General features: G+C 45.9%; 1 protein-coding gene and 1 long non-coding RNA gene across 2 annotated transcripts in view; one reads left to right on the top strand and one right to left on the bottom strand.

The window, feature by feature from the left end:
• tbck (TBC1 domain containing kinase) overlaps positions 1-26,529 on the bottom strand; it is a 67,557-nt gene that overhangs the window by 29,515 nt on the left and 11,513 nt on the right. Inside the window, 15 exon segments of the mRNA XM_052464864.1 lie at positions 4,638-4,799; positions 7,814-7,850; positions 11,622-11,707; positions 12,302-12,385; positions 12,760-12,810; positions 12,969-13,095; positions 13,244-13,306; positions 13,633-13,731; positions 14,177-14,306; positions 17,179-17,228; positions 22,464-22,563; positions 23,264-23,402; positions 23,761-23,909; positions 24,209-24,270; positions 24,778-24,824. Coding sequence (XP_052320824.1) covers positions 4,638-4,799; positions 7,814-7,850; positions 11,622-11,707; positions 12,302-12,385; positions 12,760-12,810; positions 12,969-13,095; positions 13,244-13,306; positions 13,633-13,731; positions 14,177-14,306; positions 17,179-17,228; positions 22,464-22,563; positions 23,264-23,402; positions 23,761-23,909; positions 24,209-24,270; positions 24,778-24,824 — 1,386 coding nt within the window.
• Positions 23-4,621, top strand: LOC127907990 (uncharacterized). Its single transcript, XR_008065817.1, has 3 exons — positions 23-342; positions 767-3,615; positions 3,737-4,621. It is a non-coding gene; the product is annotated as an uncharacterized LOC127907990 (long non-coding RNA).

Raw genomic sequence — 26,529 nt, 5'->3', positions numbered from 1 at the left:
CCCACTCCCACAAAGAGGGTCTCAACATGGAAGTCATACGCCCAGGCTGTGAGCAGGCCAACCCCCACTCTTACACTAGCCCAAGCCAATGGAATGTACCAGATTCTCAGCAGGCTCTGCTCACACCTACTGGTCTGAGGCCAAACCACACGACCAACAACAGACACTTTATGGAACACAAAGCATTCACTCTCTCATTCTGGAATATCCCCAGCCTGAGGTCATCTGCCTTTGGCCTAAAGAGTAGAAACCTGGACTTCATCAAAGAAATCAGAAATACAGACATTGTCATCCTACAAGAACCATGGTATAGAGGAGACGGACCCACTGGTTTCCCTCTAGGTTACAGAGAGCTGATAGTCCCATCCACCAAACTACCAGGTGGGTGGTATAGAGGAGACGGACCCACTGGTTTCCCTCTAGGTTACAGAGAGCTGATAGTCCCATCCACCAAACTACCAGGTGGGTGGTATAGAGGAGACGGACCCACTGGTTTCCCTCTAGGTTACAGAGAGCTGATAGTCCCATCCACCAAACTACCAGGTGGGTGTGGTTAGAGCGAGACTAGTAACCCACTGGTTTCCCTCTAGCTTACAGGTACAAAAGCTGATAGTCCCATCCAGTTAAACTACCAGGTGGGTGGTATAAAAATAAGAATGTGTTCTTAACTGGTTTGCCTGGTTAAATAGAGCTAAAATAAAATCCCATCCAAACAAACTACCAGGTGGGTGGTATAGAGGAGACGGACCCACTGGTTTCCCTCTAGGTTACAGAGAGCTGATAGTCCCATCCACCAAACTACCGGGGCGGCAGGGTAGCCTAGTGGTTAGAGCGTTGGACTAGTAACCGGAAGGTTGCGAGTTCAAACCCCCGAGCTGACAAGGTACAAAAAAACTGTCGTTCTGCCCCTGAACAGTTCAATTCCCACCAGGCCGTCATTGAAAATAAGAGAGAACTAGTGGGTTGTTCCTGGTAATAGGTGTGAGTGAACGGGTCTTAGTTTTGAAGTGTCAGCACAGATGATGTCCTATGGGCCCAGGTGTTACCAGTAGTAAAGCTGGCAGCTGTGCTCTCTCACACTCCTCCAGGGCAAACATATTTTACCTTTATAAGGAGCCCTCTCCTTTCGCCTGTTTTTGCTCATCACGTGCCTGCTGGACCAATAAAACACAGTGAAGTGTAGCAGCATATATATAAATAAATAAGAGAGAGAGAGAGACAGAACAACTGGAAGCAGCCAGTCAGCCATCCGGAGTAAGAGTACCCTAACGTCCCCTTTGGCATGAAAACATCTGCCGTCTCACAACTGTTATTTAAACTTTAATGTCACCCGCCTCTCAGCCAAACGGGGTAATCGCCGTTTCAGTTTGGCAATGGGATTTAAGGGAAACTGACGGAGATATCCCCCGGGCGTTGAGAGCTCTGTGAGATACATTCATTATGGATGCTGCTGGCCCCTGGATTTTCTGTCAGTGACACTTTGCTGATACTTTGCAGTGGGGGACTGATGGGAGAGGTAGGTAGAAGAGAGGGGGAGGGAGGGTGAGGAGAGAGGGAGGGTGAGGAGAGAGGGAGGGGGAGGGCGAGGAGAGAGGGAGGGCGAGGAGAGAGGGAGGGATTAGAAAGAGGGGTTGTTCGAGAACTTCATTCCTGTGTGGCGTAGAGGCTCAAACTACTACTACTCTCAAAGTTGCATTAAAAATCGACTTGTTCTTGCCAACTGACCCGTCAAAGTCAAGTCCCGAAATTCCTCCACTCACCCAAAATCCTAAAACTGGGAGGAACTCAGTAGGGAAGCCTTGCATAGAAAGAAGAGACAGAAGATTAGCAGTCCCCCAATGCTTCTGCATAAATCACGTCAACATCAGCAAACATGACATTGTCATATGCCAGTGCATCTCAAAACAGTCGGGTTGGAGGAAGTATAGAAATAGAATGACTAGATTGTATTTCGAAGGAGGCGTGGCTTCTTCACAGGGTTAAAGCACAGTCCCGTCAAAGGTCCAGTGGCAGTGTGTGTGTTCCTCTTTAAGTGAATCTGTATGGTCATGCTCTGTAGGAATGCTACCCTTGTCCCTAATGTCCTGAGATCTGACGGTTTCACACACTGCACACCACACTCCCAGACAAGCTTAGGAACTGTGCAGCCCAGTTAATAAATTCTCCCTGAACAATTTGTGCCCCCGAAATTACTTTTTTCCCCTCGCTGACAGACACTCAGAAAGCAATACACACTTCCGTAATGAGAGGCCAAATGAGGACCCATAAGCTGAAATCCACAGCCACTTGAAATGTGTCATAAATCAGGGCTGGGGGTTGAACCGAGGACACTGATCTACTGTAATGGATACAAGACCAAACAAGGAAGATCAAATCCTGTCACTCAATCGGTAAGTTTGCCGATTTTTTCCCTCTCAGGTTATTTTCCTTTCTTTTCACAGCTAGACTACAAACTTACTTCACAACAGGACAGCATTTCACAACAAAAAAACTCTACCTTTGGGTGTTAAGCTTCAGTGCTCTAGTGGCATGCTCGAGACAGCTTGGTTACCTAGCCTCTACTACCATGGCAACATGTATTTATCCCCCCCCCCCATCTGTCTGTTTTGGGGAGTAATCCTGCCATTGTGGCCTAGACAGAATTAACGCCACAAGGCATCTCTGAAGGCTCCAGGTAATACCCTGACACTCGCCTCAATCATCGTCCCATCTCTATAAATGATGCCGAGCCCAAATGGACGAAACCCCCGTGCCTCGACAGAGATCCGTCAGGATGACGAGTCATGTCCTCTCCGACACCAGAGGCGGGAAGATTTGGAGCGCTGGACGCCACGTGGTTATCCTGTTCCCAAATGACCCTCTCAGCGGGCGAGTCTTCCGACAGCTGCCGAGCACAGCGTGACACGCTTACCAAACACAAAGGCGTGAATGTCTCTCAGCAGAGGACCTCACAGCATCTCCCTACAGGGATATCATTCACTAGGCTGGAAGACATCAGTCACACACATTAGCCCTTTGGGAGCCACGACATCATTAAAAGGAAAGCAAGGCACAGTCAGAGACCCAGATGCAAGGAAGGAGAGCGGTACTCAAATAGTTCAGAAAGAAAATACTCATCTTAAAAAGTGTCATCGTTCCCCAACCTGCAGTGTCTGAGTGCGTACGGCGCACTTCTTATTTTTGGAGGGCTTTTGAAGGGTTGTTTGAATATTAAAAAAGCGGTCCGTTTCAAGCGGGCTCATTAAGTGGTTCCTGTAAGATGGTGCCACCTCACTAACAGGAAGTCACATCAGCCCTCCTGGAGGACCAACAGGACATCTAGCATTCAACACATCAATAAAGACAACTATATCTACACACCCAGGAGGTACAGCACTGGCCCTGTTCACTACACATCAATAAAGACAACTATATCTACACACCCAGGAGGTACAGCACTGGCCCTGTTCACTACACATCAATAAAGACAACTATATCTACACACCCAGGAGGTACAGCACTGGCCCTGTTCACTACACATCAATAAAGACAACTATATCTACACACCCAGGAGGTACAGCACTGGCCCTGTTCACTACACATCAATAAAGACAACTATATCTACACACCCAGGAGGTACAGCACTGGCCCTGTTCACTACACATCAATGTTCACTACACATCAATAAAGACAACTATATCTACACACAACTGTTCATACACATCAATAAAGACAACTATATCTACACACCCAGGAGGTACAGCACTGGCCCTGTTCACTACACATCAATAAAGACAACTATATCTACACACCCAGGAGGTACAGCACTGGCCCTGTTCACTACACATCAATAAAGACAACTATATCTACACACCCAGGAGGTACAGCACTGGCCCTGTTCACTACACATCAATAAAGACAACTATATCTACACACCCAGGAGGTACAGCACTGGCCCTGTTCACTACACATCAATCAAACAACAGGGGAGTGGAGGGACACTAACAGTGTGTCCAAAATGGTGGACTACTTTGCACTAAATAGGGATTGGATTCCCTGCAATCAAAAGCAGTGCATTATAAAAAGGTCTCCAGTCAAAAGTAGTGCACTCTATAGGGAAATAGGGAGCCATTAAGGATGCACCCTAAAAAAGGAATTGATTTCCTATCAAATCAAATGTATTTATATAGCCCTTCGTACATCAGCTGATATCTCAAAGAGCTGTACAGAAACCCAGCCTAAAACCCCAAACAGCAAGCAATGCAGGTGTTGAAACAAGTTGGCTAGGAAAAACTCCCTAGAAAGGCCAAAACCTAGGAAGAAACCTAGAGAGGAACCAGACTATGAGGGGTGGCCAGTCCTCTTCTGGCTGTGCCGGGTGGAGATTATAACAGAACATGGCCAAGATGTTCAAATGTTCATAAATGACCAGCATGGTCAAATAATAGGTCTGGGACAGGTAGCACGGTCAGGAACAGGTCAGGATTCCATAGACGCAGGCAGAACAGTTGAAACAGGAGCAGCAGCACAGCCAGGTGGACTGGGGACAGCAAGTAGTCATCATGCCAGGTAGTCCTGAGGCATGGTCCTAGGGATATCACCACTGGTCCTTGCCCCCTCCCTCTCTCCCGCTCCCCCTCCCCCTCCCCCTCTCTTACCTGGCAGGTCGGAGAACAGGAGGATGCACTCGTTAAAGCCGTTGGCCAGCAGGCGGTCTCGGAGCTGCTGCAGGATGGCCACGCCGATGCAGAAGGGGAAGGAGCTGTTCCCCAGGAGCAGGGTGTCCCACAGGTGGAAGATCTTGTGAAGGGGGAAGACGTCTGTAGAGGAAGAGATCCATCAATCAAGCAAATGTATTTATAAAGCCTTTTCTACATCACCAGTTGTCAAAGTGCTTTTACAATACACTAACCTAGTCCATTAAAGACATGCAGAAGCAGAAGGGAGAGCGAGGGAGGAGAGGCGGAGGGAGGGCGAGGAGGAGGGAGGGCGAGGAGGAGGGAGGGCGAGGAGGAGGGAGGGCGAGGAGGGCGAGGAGAGGGATTAGAAAGAGGAGGAAAGGTAGAAGAATATACGGATCGTTAAGAGGGTACCCAGGGAGAAAAGAAGATAATGATTTATAATTCAGCCATTTGGCAGATGCTCTTAACCAGAGACAGAAAAGTGCATTACAAGGTTCATTTAACAAATAATAATTGCAAGTACAACCTTAGTAGCAGTAAAAAAAAAGTAAAAACATTGCAGCTATATGTGCTTTTTCAGGTTCCCTCAAACTCTAAGCACTTTACATTTCATAAGGCTGTATACGGTATGGGCTGAAGGGGGACTGAGTGTCTGGCTGTTCAATAGTTTCCAAGAAGGCCCATACATGGACTGATGGACACACTAATACTGCACTAATAGTGCAGGACATCACATAGCGGTTTGTCACACTAATACTGCAGGACATCACAGAGCTGTTCGCCATTGACCTGTGTGGAATGGGAAACCTACTGTAACCAATACCTAGAAGTGGATACTAGGCAAAATGTATGTGTGAGAGGTAGGACTGGATGGAGAGGACCGGGAGAGAAGTGGGAGGACTGGATGGAGAGGACCGGGAGAGAAGTGGGAGGACTGGATGGAGAGGACCGGGAGAGAAGTGGGAGGACTGGATGGAGAGGACCGGGAGAGAAGTGGGAGGACTGGATGGAGAGGACCGGGAGAGAAGTGGGAGGACTGGATGGAGAGGACCGGGAGAGAAGTGGGAGGACTGGATGGAGAGGACCGGGAGAGAAGTGGGAGGACTGGATGGAGAGGACCGGGAGAGAGAGGACTGGATGGAGAGGACCGGGAGAGAAGTGGGAGGACTGGATGGAGAGGACCGGGAGAGAAGTGGGAGGACTGGATGGAGAGGACCGGGAGAGAAGTGGGAGGACTGGATGGAGAGGACCGGGAGAGAAGTGGGAGGACTGGATGGAGAGGACCGGGAGAGAAGTGGGAGGACTGGATGGAGAGGACCGGGAGAGAAGTGGGAGGACTGGATGGAGAGGACCGGGAGAGAAGTGAGAGGACTGGATGGAGAGGACCGGGAGAGAAGTGGGAGGACTGGATGGAGAGGACCGGGAGAGAAGTGGGAGGACTGGATGGAGAGGACCGGGAGAGAAGTGGGAGGACTGGATGGAGAGGACCGGGAGAGAAGTGGGAGGACTGGATGGAGAGGACCGGGAGAGAAGTGAGAGGACTGGATGGAGAGGACCGGGAGAGAAGTGGGAGGACTGGATGGAGAGGACCGGGAGAGAAGTGGGATGACTGGATGGAGAGGACCGGTAGAGAGGAGTGGTAGGACTGGGAGTTAAGCTGAGACTCTTCAGCACATTAACAGTCCACTGAGCAGCCGGTGGGTGTGAGTGACGGGGAGAGTGTGTGTGTGTGGAGGCAGGGAGATGGACCTCCGACACTCTCCTCGGCTGGGTGCATTAGCAGTCAGGAAGTAGGATGGAGGAGAGGGGCGAGGGACTCACGCTGGTTTGGGAAGGATGGAGGGCAGGCCTCACACTCAGAATGTACGTGGGTGTGCATGCTTGAGAATTCTCAAGTGTGTGTGTGTGTGTATCTCTTAGAATTCTCAAGTGTGTGTGTGTGTATTGTAGGATTTACAATGAATGTAAAACATACAGTGCATTCGGGAAGTATTCAGCTAAAAACAAGAAGAAGCGGATCTAGTGGGCACATGATCACCAAAAGCGGACAATTGAATGGAAAAACATTGCCTGGAGCATGACAGCGAGTTCAGTTTACTTGAGTGGCCTGCGCAGTCCCCAGACCTCAACCCAATATATAATCTTTGGGATGAGATGGACTGGGCTGTTCGCAGCATGAATGTACCGCTGTCCAATCTGCAGCAACTGTGTGAAGCATCGCATCATCATGGACCAACATCCCCGTGGAACATTTCCAAAACCTTGTAGAATGGCCTTGTAGAATGGCATTGGAGAATGGCCTGAAGAATTCAGCCTGGAGGAAAAGGGGGGATCCGACCCTGTACGAGATGGGTGTACCTAATAAACTGTGCATGTCTTTCTGGCCCCTGCCCAAGTGTCTGCTATCTGCTCAGATTACTGATAGTGTATTTTTATGTCCCAAAATTAAATAGGAAAAACACTGGATTTTCTTATCAAACTCCAACTCAGATTAAAGTAATATGAAATAGATATTATAATACTACTATTCATGTCCTAACAGTACTGTTTCAGTCTGCGATTCCTTGGCGACAATAGGATCAAGCATAACGCTGCCACCCGCTGTTCACCTACTGCATGATACAGAACTGTACATCCTGAGTAGGAAAATAACACTTTGAGGCTACTTCAGTTAATGACTAGCCACAATCATGTGATTGTCTTGTTGGCTGAATTCCAAATGGTATTCGGCCAGTAGACCAAAACAATGTCCAGTCTTTACGTGGCCGCATGAATGACGTCCACTCTTTACGTGGCCGTATACATTTTATAGGAAGATATTACCACGGAAGTAATAGACCGGCATAGAACGTAGAGCATTATAATAGAGTAGACTAGAAGAGTAGAATAGATTCGAGTAGATTAGAATAGAATAGCCTTCATGGCAGCAGTTTCTGTGGTATAATGTAAACCCAGTAGACTAGAGACATTATCTAATAGGGTTGGTTATAAAGGTCACACTGCTGTCAAAAGCAACTAATCCTTACCGTACTGGAGGCTTTGACCTTTCCAAACTGCTCTGTTACGAGTTCCAAATGCTGCTGACCCCACACCGTGCCAAGGCCTATAGAATACGCACACGAGCACATTCATAATAATAAAGGTCAACTTACGTGTGAACATGGTGAGGAACCACGGAATGGCATAGAGCTACAAGGTGAAAGAGAGAGGATCTAGTCAATGAAATAAATAAAGTCATGCATTTCTACTCTGTTCTATGCATTACAGTAGTATTCTTTAAGGGACATTTCTAGCTATACACATTCCAACCCAAAACACATCAAATCAATGCCATACAAAATCCACTAAACCATTACGTCGATTTAACTTTTTCAGCAGACATTTTGTAATTCAGCCACACAAACTTTGTCTGATCTGATGTCTGCTAAGTTTGCATAGCCTGTGTGTGTGTGTGTGTGAGAGAGAGAGAGAGGTGGCATTAAGGACAAACTGCTGAGTACTTGAAGTCAGAGTTAGAAATGGCTAACAATGAAATCTCGCTCTCCCTCTCTCCCTTTCCCCCTCTCTATCCTTCCCTCCTCCCACACACACACCCTCCACAGACGAACAACCACCTGTTCCAGGGTTAGGTTTTTTTGTTTTTTTGGGGGGGGATATTGCAATGGAATTGATTTCAGCTGGTTAATTGAATAGGTGAGGAAAACACTAAGCGGGGCTGGTAGGCTGCCTTCCTGGAGCTGGCAGACCCCCTCCATACCCAAGGGTAATGAGTTACTCAGAGCCTCGGACTCCATTTCATCAGTCTCCTCCACAGAGCCCTGGCTAGGCCTCATGGGATTAGTTGTGGTAGAAAGGTGTGAATGGCAGCCAGGGAAGGGAGGCCAAATTGAAAACAGCCTAAATTGAAGACGCGGGCCGGGGAGTCTAACCTACGTGCATCATGGCAGTGGTGGTCCTATGGCTTGAAGCATTACAGGAGGAGACAGCTACAGGGACTTACGTGTATTTGACAATGTAGTATTATATAACAAGGTATATTATTGTATTACCACCACAGCACACTACTTTGACACGTATACAGGGGAAATCAAACAGAGGGTTCATGTTGTGGTTACTGGGTAGCCTAACATTTGGGCTTTTTATAGCCTCTGTACGGATGTATTACTTTGATAGAACAACACTCGTGAAATCCCTCCATCTCTCCACACTCTCTGAACTTCAGAAGTTAATTATTTATGGTTTGGAAAAGACTTCAAACATTAAAAGCTGTATCAACACACTGAGTTCAAATATCATTATCCCCGACCAGACTGGGAAAATAATGTTTCAATCCTCCGCCTTTGAAAGGGAACTTAAATACAAATAAAACAGAGGTTCACACGTGTGGAGATGACATCATTAGACCACGCACTCAGTTAACCTCTGAAGAGGCGGCACGGAAGATCATGTCCACCAGCCTCGTTGCTTGACGACAAAGGAAGAACCATAAGAAAAATGCTCAACGTAATGCTTTGTAGCAGAATAACAAATGCTTTTGTTGAAATCACCATGTAGATGTGGACAAAACAGAAGTTAGTTCTTTAATTGTTTTAATGTGCCACATCCTTTATCTCCCTGTAAAGGAACCTGTAAAACACCCACAGGAAAACCAGTGAAACATCGAATTGTCCTTATTTTCTCCCCGCAATAAGTGTTTTCAGACAGGGACCGCCACATCTTCTAATCACCATGGTTTCACTGCTATATGGTCTGTGGTTTCATGGTTTCAGGTTGTCATTGTAAATGAGAAATGGTTCTAAACTGACCCAGCTGGTTAAATAAATTTGAACTTGAAACAAAGTCGGTGTTTCCTACAGGAGCGGAGTTACACCCGTCATCAAACACTTCCACCATCCATCTTTAAAAACAGGGCACCATAAAACCCTGGCCCCTGTTTGATAGACTCAGCCGTTCTCTGGAAGAGGTCCCCGGGGCTGGTCCACTGAGGTGACACATTCATCAGCAAGATAATGCCTTGATTAGCACCTATAGAGCCTTTAACCTTGCTACGGTGTGAAGAGAGTGAGTGTTCTGGAACGGGGGATGGAGGGCCGGGTGTTCGACGACCTTATGGCAAGGCCAGACTGTCATTAGACCCTAGAGCAGGCCAGGCTGTCATTAGACCCAGTATAAATTATCACAAATGTACTGAGTGGAGGGAAATTGGCCTTGGCCCAAAACTGAGAGGGGCCAACGAACAAAAACTCTCAATGACAAGCAGGACTCTATTAGAAGGATGTGACAGTAGTGATTCTTTATCCCTGACCAGGGAGTCTGGGACTGGGCCAGATTCCAGACTTCTCCTCCATCCTCCCCATTGTCCCTCACCTTTCACGATCGAGAAACTCACAGAAGGAAAGAAACGTTTTCTAACAAGTACCCTTCACCACTGTTCTGCTGTCAGATGTACAGTAGGGCCCCACCAGTTAAGTACTCCCCCCTACAGTTCTGCTGTCAGATGTACAGTAGGGCCCCTCCAGTTAAGTACTCCCCCTACAGTTCTGCTGTCAGATGTACAGTAGGGCCCCTCCAGTTAAGTACTCCCCCCTACAGTTCTGCTGTCAGATGTACAGTAGGGCCCCCCCAGTTAAGTACCCCCCCCTACAGTTCTGCTGTCAGATGTACAGTAGGGCCCCTCCAGTTAAGTACTTCCCCCTACAGTTCTGCTGTCAGATGTACAGTAGGGCCCCTCCAGTTAAGTACTTCCCCCTACAGTTCTGCTGTCAGATGTACAGTAGGGCCCCTCCAGTTAAGTACTCCCCCCTACAGTTCTGCTGTCAGATGTACAGTAGGGCCCCTCCAGTTAAGTACTCCCCCTACAGTTCTGCTGTCAGATGTACAGTAAGGGCCCCTCAGTACTCCCCCCTACAGTTCTGCTGTCAGATGTACAGTAGGGCCACTCCAGTGAATTACTTCCCCCCTACAGTTATGCTGTCAGATGTACAGTAGGGCCCCTCCAGTTAATTACTTCCCCCCCTACAGTTCTGCTGTCAGATGTACAGTAGGGCCCCTCCAGTTAATTACTTCCCCCCTACAGTTCTGCTGTCAGATGTACAGTAGGGCCACTCCAGTTAATTACTTCCCCCCTACAGTTCTGCTGTCAGATGTACAGTAGGGCCCCTCCAGTTAATTACTTCCCCCCCTACAGTTCTGCTGTCAGATGTACAGTAGGGCCCCTCCAGTTAATTACTTCCCCCCTACAGTTCTGCTGTCAGATGTACAGTAGGGCCCCTCCAGTTAACTTCTTCCCCCCCCTACAGTTCTGCTGTCAGATGTACAGTAGGGCCCCTCCAGTTAATTACTCCCCCCTACAGTTCTGCTGTCAGATGTACAGTTCTGCTGTCAGATGTACAGGCCCCTCCAGTTAATTACTTCCCCCTCCAGTTCTGCTGTCAGATGTACAGTAGGGCCCCTCCAGTTCTGCTGTCAGATGTACAGTAGGGCCCCTCCAGTTCTGCTGTCAGATGTACAGTAGGGCCCCTCCAGTTAACTTCTTCCCCCTACAGTTCTGCTGTCAGATGTACAGTAGGGCCCCTCCAGTTAATTACTCCCCCCCCCCTACAGTTCTGCTGTCAGATGTACAGTAGGGCCCCTCCAGTTAATTACTTCCCCCCCCCTCCAGTTCTGCTGTCAGATGTACAGTAGGGCCCCTCCAGTTCTGCTGTCAGATGTACAGTAGGGCCCCTCCAGTTCTGCTGTCAGATGTACAGTAGGGCCCCTCCAGTTAACTTCTTCCCCCCCCTACAGTTCTGCTGTAGGACATCTGTGTATAAACACTTTTCAGCTCATCCACTACAACTGTTCCCTTATCAGTTATATGATGATCAGCCCCCTCATGTCAGTTTTATGATCCTTCTGCACTTTTCTTCAGTCAGTTTTTACGTTAGGACGACGCAGCCCAGACCGCATTGCAGTGCTTACGTCAGGTATGAATCCGATCTCATTGAGATGGTTGCTGAGCTCCGGGTCGTGGAAGGCGATCATCTGGGAGAAGACGGTGAGGTATTCTGAAACCAGCACAGAGGGAGAGTTCAAATCTAGCGAGAAAGCAGTGGTGGTCCTATCTGAGGAACGCTACTCATGGGTGTCTGTTGCAAAACATTTATCTACGTTGTGCCATATTGAACAAGACGCAGAAGCTATTGTGACATCAGATTGGGCATTGTCTGTCGATATCTTGTACCAGGACTACAAAGAGATGTTTGTGTCGTGTATGGTCTCTACACAAAAAAAAAAACATTTTTATTCCAAAACAAAAGTACACTAAAATCCAAGACAGACCAACATTGGTGAGATTAGATGAGACTGTGGTGGGACAATAAACAACACTCCACATTGAGTTCAAGTGGTGTGTTTGTTGTCCCAGATCACATTGTGGGACTATATCAACAATGGACTAATGTAACAAAAGATAGGTTGGGTGGAGTTTTCCTTTGAGCAATAAGGCAGAGAGACTGTAGTATATTGTCAATATCACACAAAAAGGGTGATATTAGTGGAAAACATTGAACACTGACATGTTTACGTAGATTAAAGATTGTTTTACTGGGATGATGGAAGCTGCTTGTTATTCAAGTGTCACTGTACATGGAGGGACTCACCTTGGATAACGTGAGAGTTGTCCTTCAGGAAGAAGTTGTACAGGTATTTGGGGATGAAGGCCGACATGCAAGCGTAAGCCAGGGCTGCAGACAACAAAGGGGAGGATGAGGTGAAGAGAGAAGGGAGGAGTATCAGCGATACACATTGTAGCAACAACTCCCTATAATATAATATAATATATGCCATTTAGCAGACGCTTTTATCCAAAGCGACTTACAGTCATGTGTGCATACATTCTACGTATGGGTGGTCCCGGGAATCGAACCCACTACCCTGGCGTTACAAGCGCCATGCTCTACCAACTGAGCTACAGAAGGACCACTCCCTGTTTCAAGAAGGTTTCAAATACCCTTCAAATACCCTTACCCTTACCCTTCAAATACCCTTACCCTTACAATACCCTTACCCTTACAATACCCTTACCCTTACAATACCCTTACCCTTACAATACCCTTACCTTCATTGTTGAAATTCAGCCAGAGAAATGGTGCACAAAGTGAATCCAAACCTGAACAAAACACAGGGTACAACCGTAAACCACATCACCACTGGGATTGAATTGTCTAGATTGAAAATGTATGACTTGACTGCCACCTAGTGGTCTATTGACCACAACACAGATGTGAGTCAACGTGTCAGATTGTGACAGCAGAGAGACAGACTCACCCTGCCAGTAGACCAGGTCAGGGTGAGACACCACCCAGGCCTTGAGCACACGCCTGAACTTCCTGTGGCCCTGTGGCGAGGACAGTAGCTCGTCATACTGGTGACAGCGAGGGATGTCCACCTCAATCTGGGAGGAAAACACACACACATTAGAAGTGTGTGAACCAAGGCATGTGATGGATATATATCTGTTCAATATGAAATTATAAAAGTGCCAAAAATAATAACATTTGCCCATCAACTGGTAACCAGTCCACAATCAGAAGAGCAGGTACCTGTCTGTCAGTGGGTATAGGAGTATCCTTATCAATGCTGTCATATTTGGCTTGAATGTCCCCCTGGAGAGAAAAAGGAATCTAATCAACCAAAATATCTTCTCATTATCATTGCATGCACAGTATTAAATGAAAATCAGCAGTAAATCAAGTTCATAATCTCTATGGTTATCAGCTTAATTTATCTCTACAAACAAAACAATGTATTCCTCTCTATGGTTATCAGCTTAATTTATCTCTACAAACAAAACAATGTATTCCTCTCTATGGTTATCAGCTTTATTTATCTCTACAAACAAAACAATGTATTTCTCTCTATGGTTATCAGCTTTATTTATCTCTACAAACAAAACAATGTATTTCTCTCTATGGTTATCAGTTTGTCCTACCTCGACTCCCAGGAGAGCAGCCCAGGCCAGTCCACGTATGAGAGGAGGAATGTCCACCCTCGCCTCCTTCCACACCAGGTTCTTCTTGTAAGGGTATGCCTGTGGGACAAACAGCACAACCAGATCATTTTCTAATCATAAGATTCGAGTCTATTATAATTATTTATCCAGATAAGTAATTGAGAAGACACTATGTTTTACTAATCTGGTTGATATAACACATAGCTCCACTTCAATTCAACACCCGATATAATCAAGATAGACACCAAGGCCTGGACACACCAATAGAAGACTTTAATAAATCACCAGACAGGGCCTGGACACACCAATAGAAGACTTTAATAAATCACCAGACAGGAACACAAAGATGAGTAAAAGAGTGTGAGCTCAGGACAGGGTCAATGTGACTTTGGGTACTCCTCGTCTTTCTATTCCTGGAATCATTGGGAACTGGGGGATCTTAAACTGTGGAGGCAGAGTGATTGCATTTGTACTGGTTGTGAGACAATGGTGTGTGTGTGTGTGTGTGTGTTAGAGCTCAGACCTTGAGGAGCCTGTCGAAGAGGATGATGCGGATGAGTTGGTACTCTGTGTCCCTCTCCCTGATGATGAGTGGCAGCGTGACGGTGCAAGACAGCTCATTGCTGCTGTTGGACTGGGACAGACTAGACTGTCTGGAGAGACAGAAAGACACAGAGAGAGACACAGACAGCGAGAGAGAGCGCGAGAAAAAGAGAGCCAGAGAGCGCAAGCGAGCGAGAGAGAGCAAGAGAGCAAGAGAGCGAGCGAGAGCAAGAGAGCGAGCGAGAGCAAGAGAGCGAGCGAGAGCAAGAGAGCGAGCGAGAGCAAGAGAGCGAGCGAGAGCAAGAGAGCGAGAGCGAGAGCAAGAGAGCGAGAAAGAGCAAGAGAGCGAGAGAGCGAGAGAGCAAGAGAGCGAGAGAGAGAGAGCGAGAGCAAGAGAGCGAGAGAGCGAGAGCAAGAGAGCGAGAGAGCGAAAGAGAGCGAGAGAGCGAGAGAGCGAGAGAGAGAGAGAGAGAGAGAGAGCGAGAGAGCGAGAGAGAGAGAGCGAGAGAGCGAGAGAGCGAGAAGAGCAAGAAAGAGAGCGAGAGAGAGAGAGCGAGAGCAAGAGAGCGAGAGAGCGAGAGCGAGAGCAAGAGAGAGAGAGAGAGAGCGAGAGAGCAAGAGAGCGAGCGAGAGCAAGAGAGAGAAAGAGAGAGAGCGAGGAAGAGAGAGAAAGAGAGAGAGCGAGGAAGAGAGAGAAAGAGAGAGCGAGGAAGAGAGAGAAAGAGAGAGAGCGAGGAAGAGAGAGAAAGAGAGAGAGCGAGGAAGAGAGAGAAAGAGAGAGAGCGAGGAAGAGAGAGAAAGAGAGAGAGCGAGGAAGAGAGAGAAAGAGAGAGAGCGAGGAAGAGAGAGAAAGAGAGAGAGCGAGGAAGAGAGAGAAAGAGAGAGAGCGAGGAAGAGAGAGAAAGAGAGCGAGCGAGGAAGAGAGAGCGAGCGAGAGCAAGAGAGCGACAGCAAGAGAGCGACAGCAAGAGAGCGACAGCAAGAGAGAGAGAAAGAGAGAGAGAGAGAGGAAGAGAGAAAGAGAGAGAGCGAGGAAGAGAGAGAAAGAGAGAGAGCGAGGAAGAGAGAGAAAGAGAGAGAGCGAGGAAGAGAGAGAAAGAGAGAGAGCGAGGAAGAGAGAGAAAGAGAGAGAGCGAGGAAGAGAGAGAAAGAGAGAGAGCGAGGAAGAGAGAGAAAGAGAGAGAGCGAGGAAGAGAGAGAAAGAGAGAGAGCGAGGAAGAGAGAGAAAGAGAGAGAGCGAGGAAGAGAAGTAGAGAGAGAGTGAGGAAGAGAGAGAAAGAGAGAGAGCGAGGAAGTCCAAGAGAGAGAGAGAGCGAGGAAGAGAGAGAAAGAGAGAGAGCGAGGAAGAGAGAGAAAGAGACCTGAGTGTGGAAGTTGGAGAAGAAGAGAGAAAGACCTGTTGTGTGGAGCGACAGCAAGAGAAGAGCTGTTGTGCGAGGAAGAGATTACAGTCCAAGTAGAAAGAGAGCTACAGTCCAAGTAGAGAGTAGAAGAGAGAGAAAGAGAGTTGTGTGGGAAGAGAGAGAAAGAGAGCGAGGAAGAGACCTGTTGTGTGGTGTTGGTAGACTGGTCATTACATGAGAGAGTGGTGTTGGAAAAGAGAGAGGAAGAGTGAGGAGAGCGAGAAGACAGTCAGAGAGCCAAAGAGACCTGTTGTGTGGTGTTGGTAGAAGAGAAAGAGAGCGAGGAAGAGAGAGAAAGAGTCCAAGTAGAGAGTGGTGGAGTTACAGTCCAAGTAGAAGTAGAACACTGGAGCGAGTAGAAGAGAGAGAAAGAGCGAGAGAGAGACCTGAAAGTGGAGTGGTAGGAAGACTGGTCAGAGAAAGTCCAAGTAGAGAGTTGGTAGAACACTGGTCATTACAGAACACTGGAGAGTCCAAGAGAGAAAGAACACTGGAGAGCAAGTAGAGCGATTACAGTCCAAGTAGAGACCTGTTGTGTGGAGAACAGCATTAAGTCAGAGACCGTACAGTCCAAGAGACCTGTTGTGTGGTGGTGGTAGAGAGCAAGAGACCTGTTGTGTGGTGTTGGAGAACACTGGACAGCAAAGAGACCTGTTGTGTGGTGTTGGTAGAACACTGGTCATTACAGCAAGAGAGACCTGTTGTGTGGTGCAAGTAGAGCGAGCGAGAGCAAGAGGTCATTAGAGCAAGAGAGACCTGTTGTGTGGTGTTGGTAGAACACTGGTCAAGAGAGCAAGTAGAGACCTGTTGTGTGGTGTTGGTAGAACAGCAAGAGACCTGTTGTGTGGTGTTGGTAGAACACTGGTCATTACAGTCCAAGTAGAGACCTGTTGTGTGGTGTTGGTAGAACACTGGATTACAGTCCAAGTAGAGACCTGTTGTGTGGTGTGGTAGAACACTGGTGAGTCCAAGAGAGCTGAGAGCAAGAGAGACCTGTTGTGTGGTGTTGGTAGAGTCATTACAGTCCAAGTAGAGACCTGTTGTTGGTGAGGAGAACAGTCATTACAGTCCAAGAGAGCTGTTGTGTGGTGTTGGTAGAACACTGGTCATTACAGAGAGACCTGTTGTGTGGTGTTGGTAGAACACTGGAGCAAGAGAGCTGTTGTGTGGTGTTGGTAGAACACTGGTCATTACAGTCCAAGAGAGACCTGTTGTGTGGTGGTGGTAGAACACTGGAGAGCAAGAGAGCGACTGGTCATTACAGTCCAAGTAGAGACCTGTTGTGTGGTGTTGGTAGAACACTGGTCATTACAGCAAGTAGAGACCTGTTGTGTGGTGTTGGTAGGACACTGGTCAGAGAGAAAGAGAGTTGGTAGAACACTGGAGAGCAAGAGAGAGAGACAAAGAGAGACTGTTGTGTGGTGTTGGTAGAACAAAAAGCCAGAAGGGAACATTACCCATCTCCATCAGTCATTGAAAAGAACAAGCCATAAAATGATAGTCTATCTGTCCTCAGCTCTCGCATCCCTACTAAGTCAATACGTGACAAATGAGGAGTAAAAGATGAGGGGATTCTTACTCATCTTCCAATAAAGGGTAATATGCCTCTCCTGCCACATCTTTCAGTCTCTGAAAGAGAGAAGACAGATTTTAATTCAACACACATGTTCTGGTTCATTTCAGATTCAACCACGTGGAGAAAATAAACTGCTGTGTGGTGTTGGTAGAACACTGGTCATTACAGTCCAAGTAGAGACCTGTTGTGTGGTGTTGGTAGAACACTGGTCATTACAGTCCAAGTAGAGACCTGTTGTGTGGTGTTGGTAGAACACTGGTCATTACAGTCCAAGTAGAGACCTGTTGTGTGGTGTTGGTAGAACACTGGTCATTACAGTCCAAGTAGAGACCTGTTGTGTGGTGTTGGTAGAACACTGGTCATTACAGTCCAAGTAGAGACCTGTTGTGTGGTGTTGGTAGAACACTGGTCATTACAGTCCAAGTAGAGACCTGTTGTGTGGTGTTGGTAGAACACTGGTCATTACAGTCCAAGTAGAGACCTGTTGTGTGGTGTTGGTAGAACACTGGTCATTACAGTCCAAGTAGAGACCTGTTGTGTGGTGTTGGTAGAACACTGGTCATTACAGTCCAAGTAGAGACCTGTTGTGTGGTGTTGGTAGAACACTGGTCATTACAGTCCAAGTAGAGACCTGTTGTGTGGTGTTGGTAGAACACTGGTCATTACAGTCCAAGTAGAGACCTGTTGTGTGGTGTTGGTAGAACACTGGACAAGTAGAGACCTGTTGTGTGGTGTTGGTAGAACACTGGTCATTACAGTCCAAGTAGAGACCTGTTGTGTGGTGTTGGTAGAACACTGGTCATTACAGTCCAAGTAGAGACCTGTTGTGTGGTGTTGGTAGAACACTGGTCATTACAGTCCAAGTAGAGACCTGTTGTGTGGTGTTGGTAGAACACTGGTCATTACAGTCCAAGTAGAGACCTGTTGTGTGGTGTTGGTAGAACACTGGTCATTACAGTCCAAGTAGAGACCTGTTGTGTGGTGTTGGTAGAACACTGGTCATTACAGTCCAAGTAGAGACCTGTTGTGTGGTGTTGGTAGAACACTGGTCATTACAGTCCAAGTAGAGACCTGTTGTGTGGTGTTGGTAGAACACTGGTCATTACAGTCCAAGTAGAGACCTGTTGTGTGGTGTTGGTAGAACACTGGTCATTACAGTCCAAGTAGAGACCTGTTGTGTGGTGTTGGTAGAACACTGGTCATTACAGTCCAAGTAGAGACCTGTTGTGTGGTGTTGGTAGAACACTGGTCATTACAGTCCAAGTAGAGACCTGTTGTGTGGTGTTGGTAGAACACTGGTCATTAGAACAGTCATTACAGTCCAAGTAGAGACCTGTTGTGTGGTGTTGGTAGAACACTGGTCATTACAGTCCAAGTAGAGACCTGTTGTGTGGTGTTGGTAGAACACTGGTCATTACAGTCCAAGTAGAGACCTGTTGTGTGGTGTTGGTAGAACACTGGTCATTACAGTCCAAGTAGAGACCTGTTGTGTGGTGTTGGTAGAACACTGGTCATTACAGTCCAAGTAGAGACCTGTTGTGTGGTGTTGGTAGAACACTCCAAGTAGAGACCTTGTGTCATGGTAGAACACATTACAGTCCAAGTAGAGACCTGTTGTGTGGTGTTGGTAGAACACTGGTCATTACAGTCCAAGTAGAGACCTGTTGTGTGGTGTTGGTAGAACACTGGTCATTACAGTCCAAGTAGAGACCTGTTGTGTGGTGTTGGTAGAACACTGGTCATTACAGTCCAAGTAGAGACCTGTTGTGTGGTGTTGGTAGAACACTGGTCATTACAGTCCAAGTAGAGACCTGTTGTGTGGTGTTGGTAGAACACTGGTCATTACAGTCCAAGTAGAGACCTGTTGTGTGGTGTTGGTAGAACACTGGTCATTACAGTCCAAGTAGAGACCTGTTGTGTGGTGTTGGTAGAACACTGGTCATTACAGTCCAAGTAGAGACCTGTTGTGTGGTGTTGGTAGAACACTGGTCATTACAGTCCAAGTAGAGACCTGTTGTGTGGTGTTGGTAGAACACTGGTCATTACAGTCCAAGTAGAGACCTGTTGTGTGGTGTTGGTAGAACACTGGTCATTACAGTCCAAGTAGAGACCTGTTGTGTGGTGTTGGTAGAACACTGGTCATTACAGTCCAAGTAGAGAGAGACCTGTTGTGTGGTGTTGGTAGAACACTGGTCATTACAGTCCAAGTAGAGACCTGTTGTGTGGTGTTGGTAGAACACTGGTCATTACAGTCCAAGTAGAGACCTGTTGTGTGGTGTTGGTAGAACACTGGTCATTACAGTCCAAGTAGAGACCTGTTGTGTGGTGTTGGTAGAACACTGGTCATTACAGTCCAAGTAGAGACCTGTTGTGTGGTGTTGGTAGAACACTGGTCATTACAGTCCAAGTAGAGACCTGTTGTGTGGTGTTGGTAGAACACTGGTCATTACAGTCCAAGTAGAGACCTGTTGTGTGGTGTTGGTAGAACACTGGTCATTACAGTCCAAGTAGAGACCTGTTGTGTGGTGTTGGTAGAACACTGGTGGTCATTACAGTCCAAGTAGAGACCTGTTGTGTGGTGTTGGTAGAACACTGGTCATTACAGTCCAAGTAGAGACCTGTTGTGTGGTGTTGGTACTGGAACACTGGTCATTACAGTCCAAGTAGAGACCTGTTGTGTGGTGTTGGTAGAACACTGGTCATTACAGTCCAAGTAGAGACCTGTTGTGTGGTGTTGGTAGAACACTGGTCATTACAGTCCAAGTAGAGACCTGTTGTGTGGTGTTGGTAGAACACTGGTCATTACAGTCCAAGTAGAGAGTGGTAGAACAGAGACCTGTTGTGTGGTGTTGGTAGAACACTGGTCATTACAGTCCAAGTAGAGACCTGTTGTGTGGTGTTGGTAGAACACTGGTCATTACAGTCCAAGTAGAGACCTGTTGTGTGGTGTTGGTAGAACACTGGTCATTACAGTCCAAGTAGAGACCTGTTGTGTGGTGTTGGTAGAACACTGGTCATTACAGTCCAAGTAGAGACCTGTTGTGTGGTGTTGGTAGAACACTGGTCATTACAGTCCAAGTAGAGACCTGTTGTGTGGTGTTGGTAGAACACTGGTCATTACAGTCCAAGTAGAGACCTGTTGTGTGGTGTTGGTAGAACACTGGTCATTACAGTCCAAGTAGAGACCTGTTGTGTGGTGTTGGTAGAACACTGGTCATTACAGTCCAAGTAGAGACCTGTTGTGTGGTGTTGGTAGAACACTGGTCATTACAGTCCAAGTAGAGACCTGTTGTGTGGTGTTGGTAGAACACTGGTCATTACAGTCCAAGTAGAGACCTGTTGTGTGGTGTTGGTAGAACACTGGTCATTACAGTCCAAGTAGAGACCTGTTGTGTGGTGTTGGTAGAACACTGGTCATTACAGTCCAAGTAGAGACCTGTTGTGTGGTGTTGGTAGAACACTGGTCATTACAGTCCAAGTAGAGAGAGACCTGTTGTGTGGTGTTGGTAGAACACTGGTCATTACAGTCCAAGTGTTGGTAGAACAGAGACCTGTTGTGTGGTGTTGGTAGAACACTGGTCATTACAGTCCAAGTAGAGACCTGTTGTGTGGTGTTGGTAGAACACTGGTCATTACAGTCCAGTAGAGACCAAGTAGAGACCTGTTGTGTGGTGTTGGTAGAACACTGGTCATTACAGTCCAAGTAGAGACCTGTTGTGTGGTGTTGGTAGAACACTGGTCTACAGTCCAAGTAGAGACCTGTTGTGTGGTGTTGGTAGAACAGACACACTGGTCATTACAGTCCAAGTAGAGACCTGTTGTGTGGTGTTGGTAGAACACTGGTCATTACAGTCCAAGTAGAGACCTGTTGTGTGGTGTTGGTACAGTCCAAGTAGAGACCTGTTGTGTGGTGTCCAGGGATTCCTGGTCATTACACTGGTCATTACAGTCCAAGTAGAGACCTGAGACCAGTCCAAGTAGAGACCTGTTGTGTGGTGTTGGTAGAACACTGGACAGTCCAAGTAGAGACTGGTCATTACAGTCCAAGTAGAGACCTGTTGTGTGGTGTTGGTAGAACACTGGTCATTACAGTCCAAGTAGAGACCTGTTGTGTGGTGTTGGTAGAACACTGGTCATTACAGTCCAAGTAGAGACCTGTTGTGTGGTGTTGGTAGAACACTGGTCATTACAGTCCAAGTAGAGACCTGTTGTGTGGTGTTGGTAGAACACTGGTCATTACAGTCCAAGTAGAGACCTGTTGTGTGGTGTTGGTAGAACACTGGTCACTACAGTCCAAGTAGAGACCTGTTGTGTGGTGTTGGTAGAACACTGGTCATTACAGTCCAAGTAGAGACCTGTTGTGTGGTGTTGGTAGAACACTGGTCACTACAGTCCAAGTAGAGACCTGTTGTGTGGTGTTGGTAGAACACTGGTCATTACAGTCCAAGTAGAGACCTGTTGTGTGGTGTTGGTAGAACACTGGTCATTACAGTCCAAGTAGAGACCTGTTGTGTGGTGTTGGTAGAACACTGGTCATTACAGTCCAAGTAGAGACCTGTTGTGTGGTGTTGGTAGAACACTGGTCATTACAGTCCAAGTAGAGACCTGTTGTGTGGTGTTGGTAGAACACTGGTCATTACACAGTCCAAGTAGAGACCTGTACAGTGTGACCTGTTGTGTGGTGTTGGTAGAACACTGGTCATTACAGTCCAAGTAGAGACCTGTTGTGTGGTGTTGGTAGAACACTGGTCATTACAGTCCAAGTAGAGACCTGTTGTGTGGTGTTGGTGGAACACTGGTCATTACAGTCCAAGTAGAGACCTGTTGTGTGGTGTTGGTAGAACACTGGTCATTACAGTCCAAGTAGAGAGAGACCTGTTGTGTGGTGTGTTGGTAGAACACTGGTCATTACAGTCCAAGTAGAGACCTGTTGTGTGGTGTTGGTAGACACTGGTCACTACAGTGTAGAGTGGTGTTGGTAGAACACTGGTCATTACAGTCCAAGTAGAGACCTGTTGTGTGGTGTTGGTAGAACACTGGTCACTACAGTCCAAGTAGAGACCTGTTGTGTGGTGTTGGTAGAACACTGGTCATTACAGTCCAAGTGGAGACCTGTTGTGTGGTGTTGGTAGAACACTGGTCATTACAGTCCAAGTAGAGACCTGTTGTGTGGTGTTGGTAGAACACTGGTCATTACAGTCCAAGTAGAGACCAATGCACTACTAAAATGTCTTGCTCCTGTTATTGTACAGTAATGTTAAATCTATTAGTCACAGTGGTGTCCTCACGTTCTTCAGCTGGCACAGAGACAGTGTGACGGTGGTGTCATCCAGGAGGAAACTCCTGTCCCTGCCTTGGCCAAACGACTCGCCATCCTCCAGCAGGAAACTAACACACACATTGAATTCAACATTTATTCATCCGGATGAGAAACTATATAATAGCATGGATCTACTTAAATATAATATAGTTAACAAGTTCAGATGAAAACATTATTCTAACTTTGTGCTTTGCTCTATGATTAAAATAGTTAATAACTATTGGAGACAGTACAGTGGAAAGGCATGTTGTATATAATTACATTATCTGAGACAGTAGAAAGGCCTGCTGTACATAACTACATTATCTGAGACAGTCCGGTAGAAAGGCATGCTGTATATAACTACATTATCTGAGACAGTAGAAAGGCCTGCTGTATATAACTACATTATCTGAGACAGTAGAAAGGCCTGCTGTACATAACTACATTATCTGAGACAGTCCGGTAGAAAGACATGCTGTATATAATTACATTATCTGAGACAGTAGAAAGGCCTGCTGTACATAACTACATTATCTGAGACAGTCCGGTAGAAAGACATGCTGTATATAACTACATTACCTGAGACAGTAGAAAGGCCTGCTGTACATAACTACATTATCTGAAACAGTCCGGTAGAAAGACATGCTGTATATAACTACATTACCTGAGACAGTAGAAAGGCCTGCTGTACATGACTACATTATCTACGACAGTAGAAAGATATGCTATGTATAACAACATTATCTGAAACAGTCCACTAGGTAGAAAGGGCGTGTTGTACAGTACTTGGGCAGGGTGCAGACGGGAGGCTTGGACTGGATGATCTCCTTGTTGGTCAGTTCCTTCTCCAGGTCTCCTCCCGCCAAACACCACAGGTGGTACACCTCATCTATGGCCCTCTCCCCCAGGTACTCCTCATCATCATCTGGGACATGATTGATAGATTCATTTAACTGTCTAATACATTCAAAATCAGCCACATTTCAATTCATTTCATTGTATGCAGCTTGATCCAAATCGATAACAATTGCCACTGTTTTCCAGGGATTCCTGGGTTCCATTAAATCCAACACTAAGCATCAAGGATGATACATGGGGTCCTCTACATGGGATAATGTGGTCGTCTGAGATGTATCCTTTATCCATAGAGCCAGGTCTACAATGGTAAACAACTATTTATTTTTATAATGTATGTGCGTCCGTAAGTGTGTTTGCGTGTGTGTGTCCATGTGTGTCCATGCGTGTGTGTGGCCACGTCAGGGCATGCATGTGTGCACTCTGACCTTTGCAGAGCTGGCTGATGTCCTCTGGTAGCTCCAGGTGGGCACAGCGCAAGGAGGAGGAGAACAGCCCGACGGGCTGCTGGAACGGGGCGTAGAGACACGACACGCCCTCAAACACTGGGTCAACCAGCAGCTCTGCAGGGGTGGGCCTGGATGGAAGCACAGAGTGAAATATATTTTTTGAACATGCATCAAAAACATATCGACGCACTTCATCAAAGGTTCAGATTTCACGACAAAAATGTTACGTGAAGTGTTCTCAAATGTTCTCTCTAAACGTACCATGTTCTCATTTGGGCATGTTTTTGATCACTTTCCCTGTTATTACCCTGTTATTACCCTGCAGATAGTTCGGCTGCATGACAAAAGTACCTGAAGAAAGCATGGAGAATGGGCCTCCCAACAGGAAATGATAGCCAACACAACATAACATCTCTGGTCGAGTTACCTTCTGGAGGGCAGGAAGGTCAAGCATTTCCTTAATAATGTCAGGACGTTCTCAGGCAGCTCCTGTAACAGAACGTTGACAATCACATTAGTTATGCTACAATCCAGACCCACAGCCCCAATCTCCCTCTGCTTTTATGGCTTTTCAGCATCCTAAAGAAATAAAATAGCCTGAGAAAGGTTAAAAGCCTTTTTACAAGGGAAACACTTTGGCAAATGGAGGACATATGAATTTCATTAGCACACATATACACGCAAACAGATGCGCACAAACACACACAGCTAGCGGTTACAAGTTACAGGGCATCGTTTTGGTATTTGATGAAGTGTCGTCATTTACAATCACAATCGTCTCTGGACCAACAATACAGCATATAGTAAGGTGTAGTCTTATCTACATCATAAAACATGACTTTCCCACACATTAGGCAATCTACACATTAGGCAAACTACACATTAGGCAAACTACACATTAGGCAAACTAGGAATTCTAGGACAATCAACCTTTCTTAGAGTGGTTTTAGCGGACCAGTGTAATAAACAGTGACTTGTGATTGATGTCAAACTCACCCTAATCGCATCCAATGCATAAACAATGTGCTCCTCATAAACAATGACTAATGTCATAAACAATGCAACCTGATAAACAACAAAAAACAGACCATAAACAATGTCATAAACAATGAATAACCCCCATAAACAATGAATAATCATAAACAATGAATAACCCCATCATAAACAATGAATAACCCCATCATAAACAATGAATAACCCCATCATAAACAATGAACAACCCCATCATAAACAATGAACAACCCCATCATAAACAATGAATAACCCCATCATAAACAATGAACAACCCCATCATAAACAACCCCATCATAAACAATGAACAACCCCATCATAAACAATGAACAACCCCATCATAAACAATGAACAACCCCATCATAAACAATGAACAACCCCATCATAAACAATGAACAACCCCATCATAAACAATGAACAACCCCATCATAAACAATGAACAACCCCATCATAAACAATGAACAACCCCATCATAAACAATGAACAACCCCATCATAAACAATGAACAACCCCATCATAAACAATGAACAACCCCATCATAAACAATGAACAACCCCATCATAAACAATGAACAACCCCATCATAAACAATGAACAACCCCATCATAAACAATGAACAACCCCATCATAAACAATGAACAACCCCATCATAAACAATGAACAACCCCATCATAAACAATGAACAACCCCATCATAAACAATGAACAATCATAAACAATGAACAACCCCATCATAAACAATGAACAACCCATCATAAACAATGAACAACCCCATCATAAACAATGAACAACCCGTCATAAACAATGAACAAATCATAAACAATGAACAACCATAAACAATGAACAATCATAAACAATGAACAACCCCATCATAAACAATGAACAACCCCATCATAAACAATGAACAACCCCATCATAAACAATGAACAACCCCATCATAAACAATGAACAACCCCATCATAAACAATGAACAACCCCATCATAAACAATGAACAACCCCATCATAAACAACCCCATCATAAACAATGAACAACCCCATCATAAACAATGAATAACCCCATCATAAACAATGAATAACCCCAATCATAAACAATGAATAACCCCAATCATAAACAATGAACAAATAACCCCATCATAAACAATGAACAACATCATAAACAATGAACAATCATAAACAATGACCCCATCATAAACAATGAATAACCCCATCATAAACAATGAACAACCCCATCATAAACAATGAACAATCATAAACAATGAACAACCCCATCATAAACAATGAACAACCCCATCATAAACAATGAACAACCCCATCATAAACAATGAATAACCCCATCATAAACAATGAACAACCCCATCATAAACAATGAACAACCCCCATCATAAACAATGAACAACCCCATCATAAACAATGAATAACCCCATCATAAACAATGAATAACCCCATCATAAACAATGAATAACCCCATCATAAACAATGAATAAATCATAAACAATGAACAACCCCATCATAAACAATGAACAACCCCATCATAAACAATGAATAATCATAAACAATGAACATCATAAACCCCATCATAAACAATGAATAACCCCATCATAAACAATGAATAACCCCATCATAAACAATGAATAACCCCATCATAAACAATGAATAACCCCATCATAAACAATGAATAACCCCATCATAAACAATGAACAACCCCATCATAAACAATGAACAACCCCATCATAAAAAC

The sequence above is a fragment of the Oncorhynchus keta genome, chromosome 16 (assembly GCF_023373465.1).
Source record: "Oncorhynchus keta strain PuntledgeMale-10-30-2019 chromosome 16, Oket_V2, whole genome shotgun sequence".
NCBI lineage: Eukaryota > Metazoa > Chordata > Actinopteri > Salmoniformes > Salmonidae > Oncorhynchus > Oncorhynchus keta.
The sequence above is the reverse complement of the archived record's forward strand: the minus strand, read 5'-3'. Positions and strand labels throughout refer to the sequence as shown.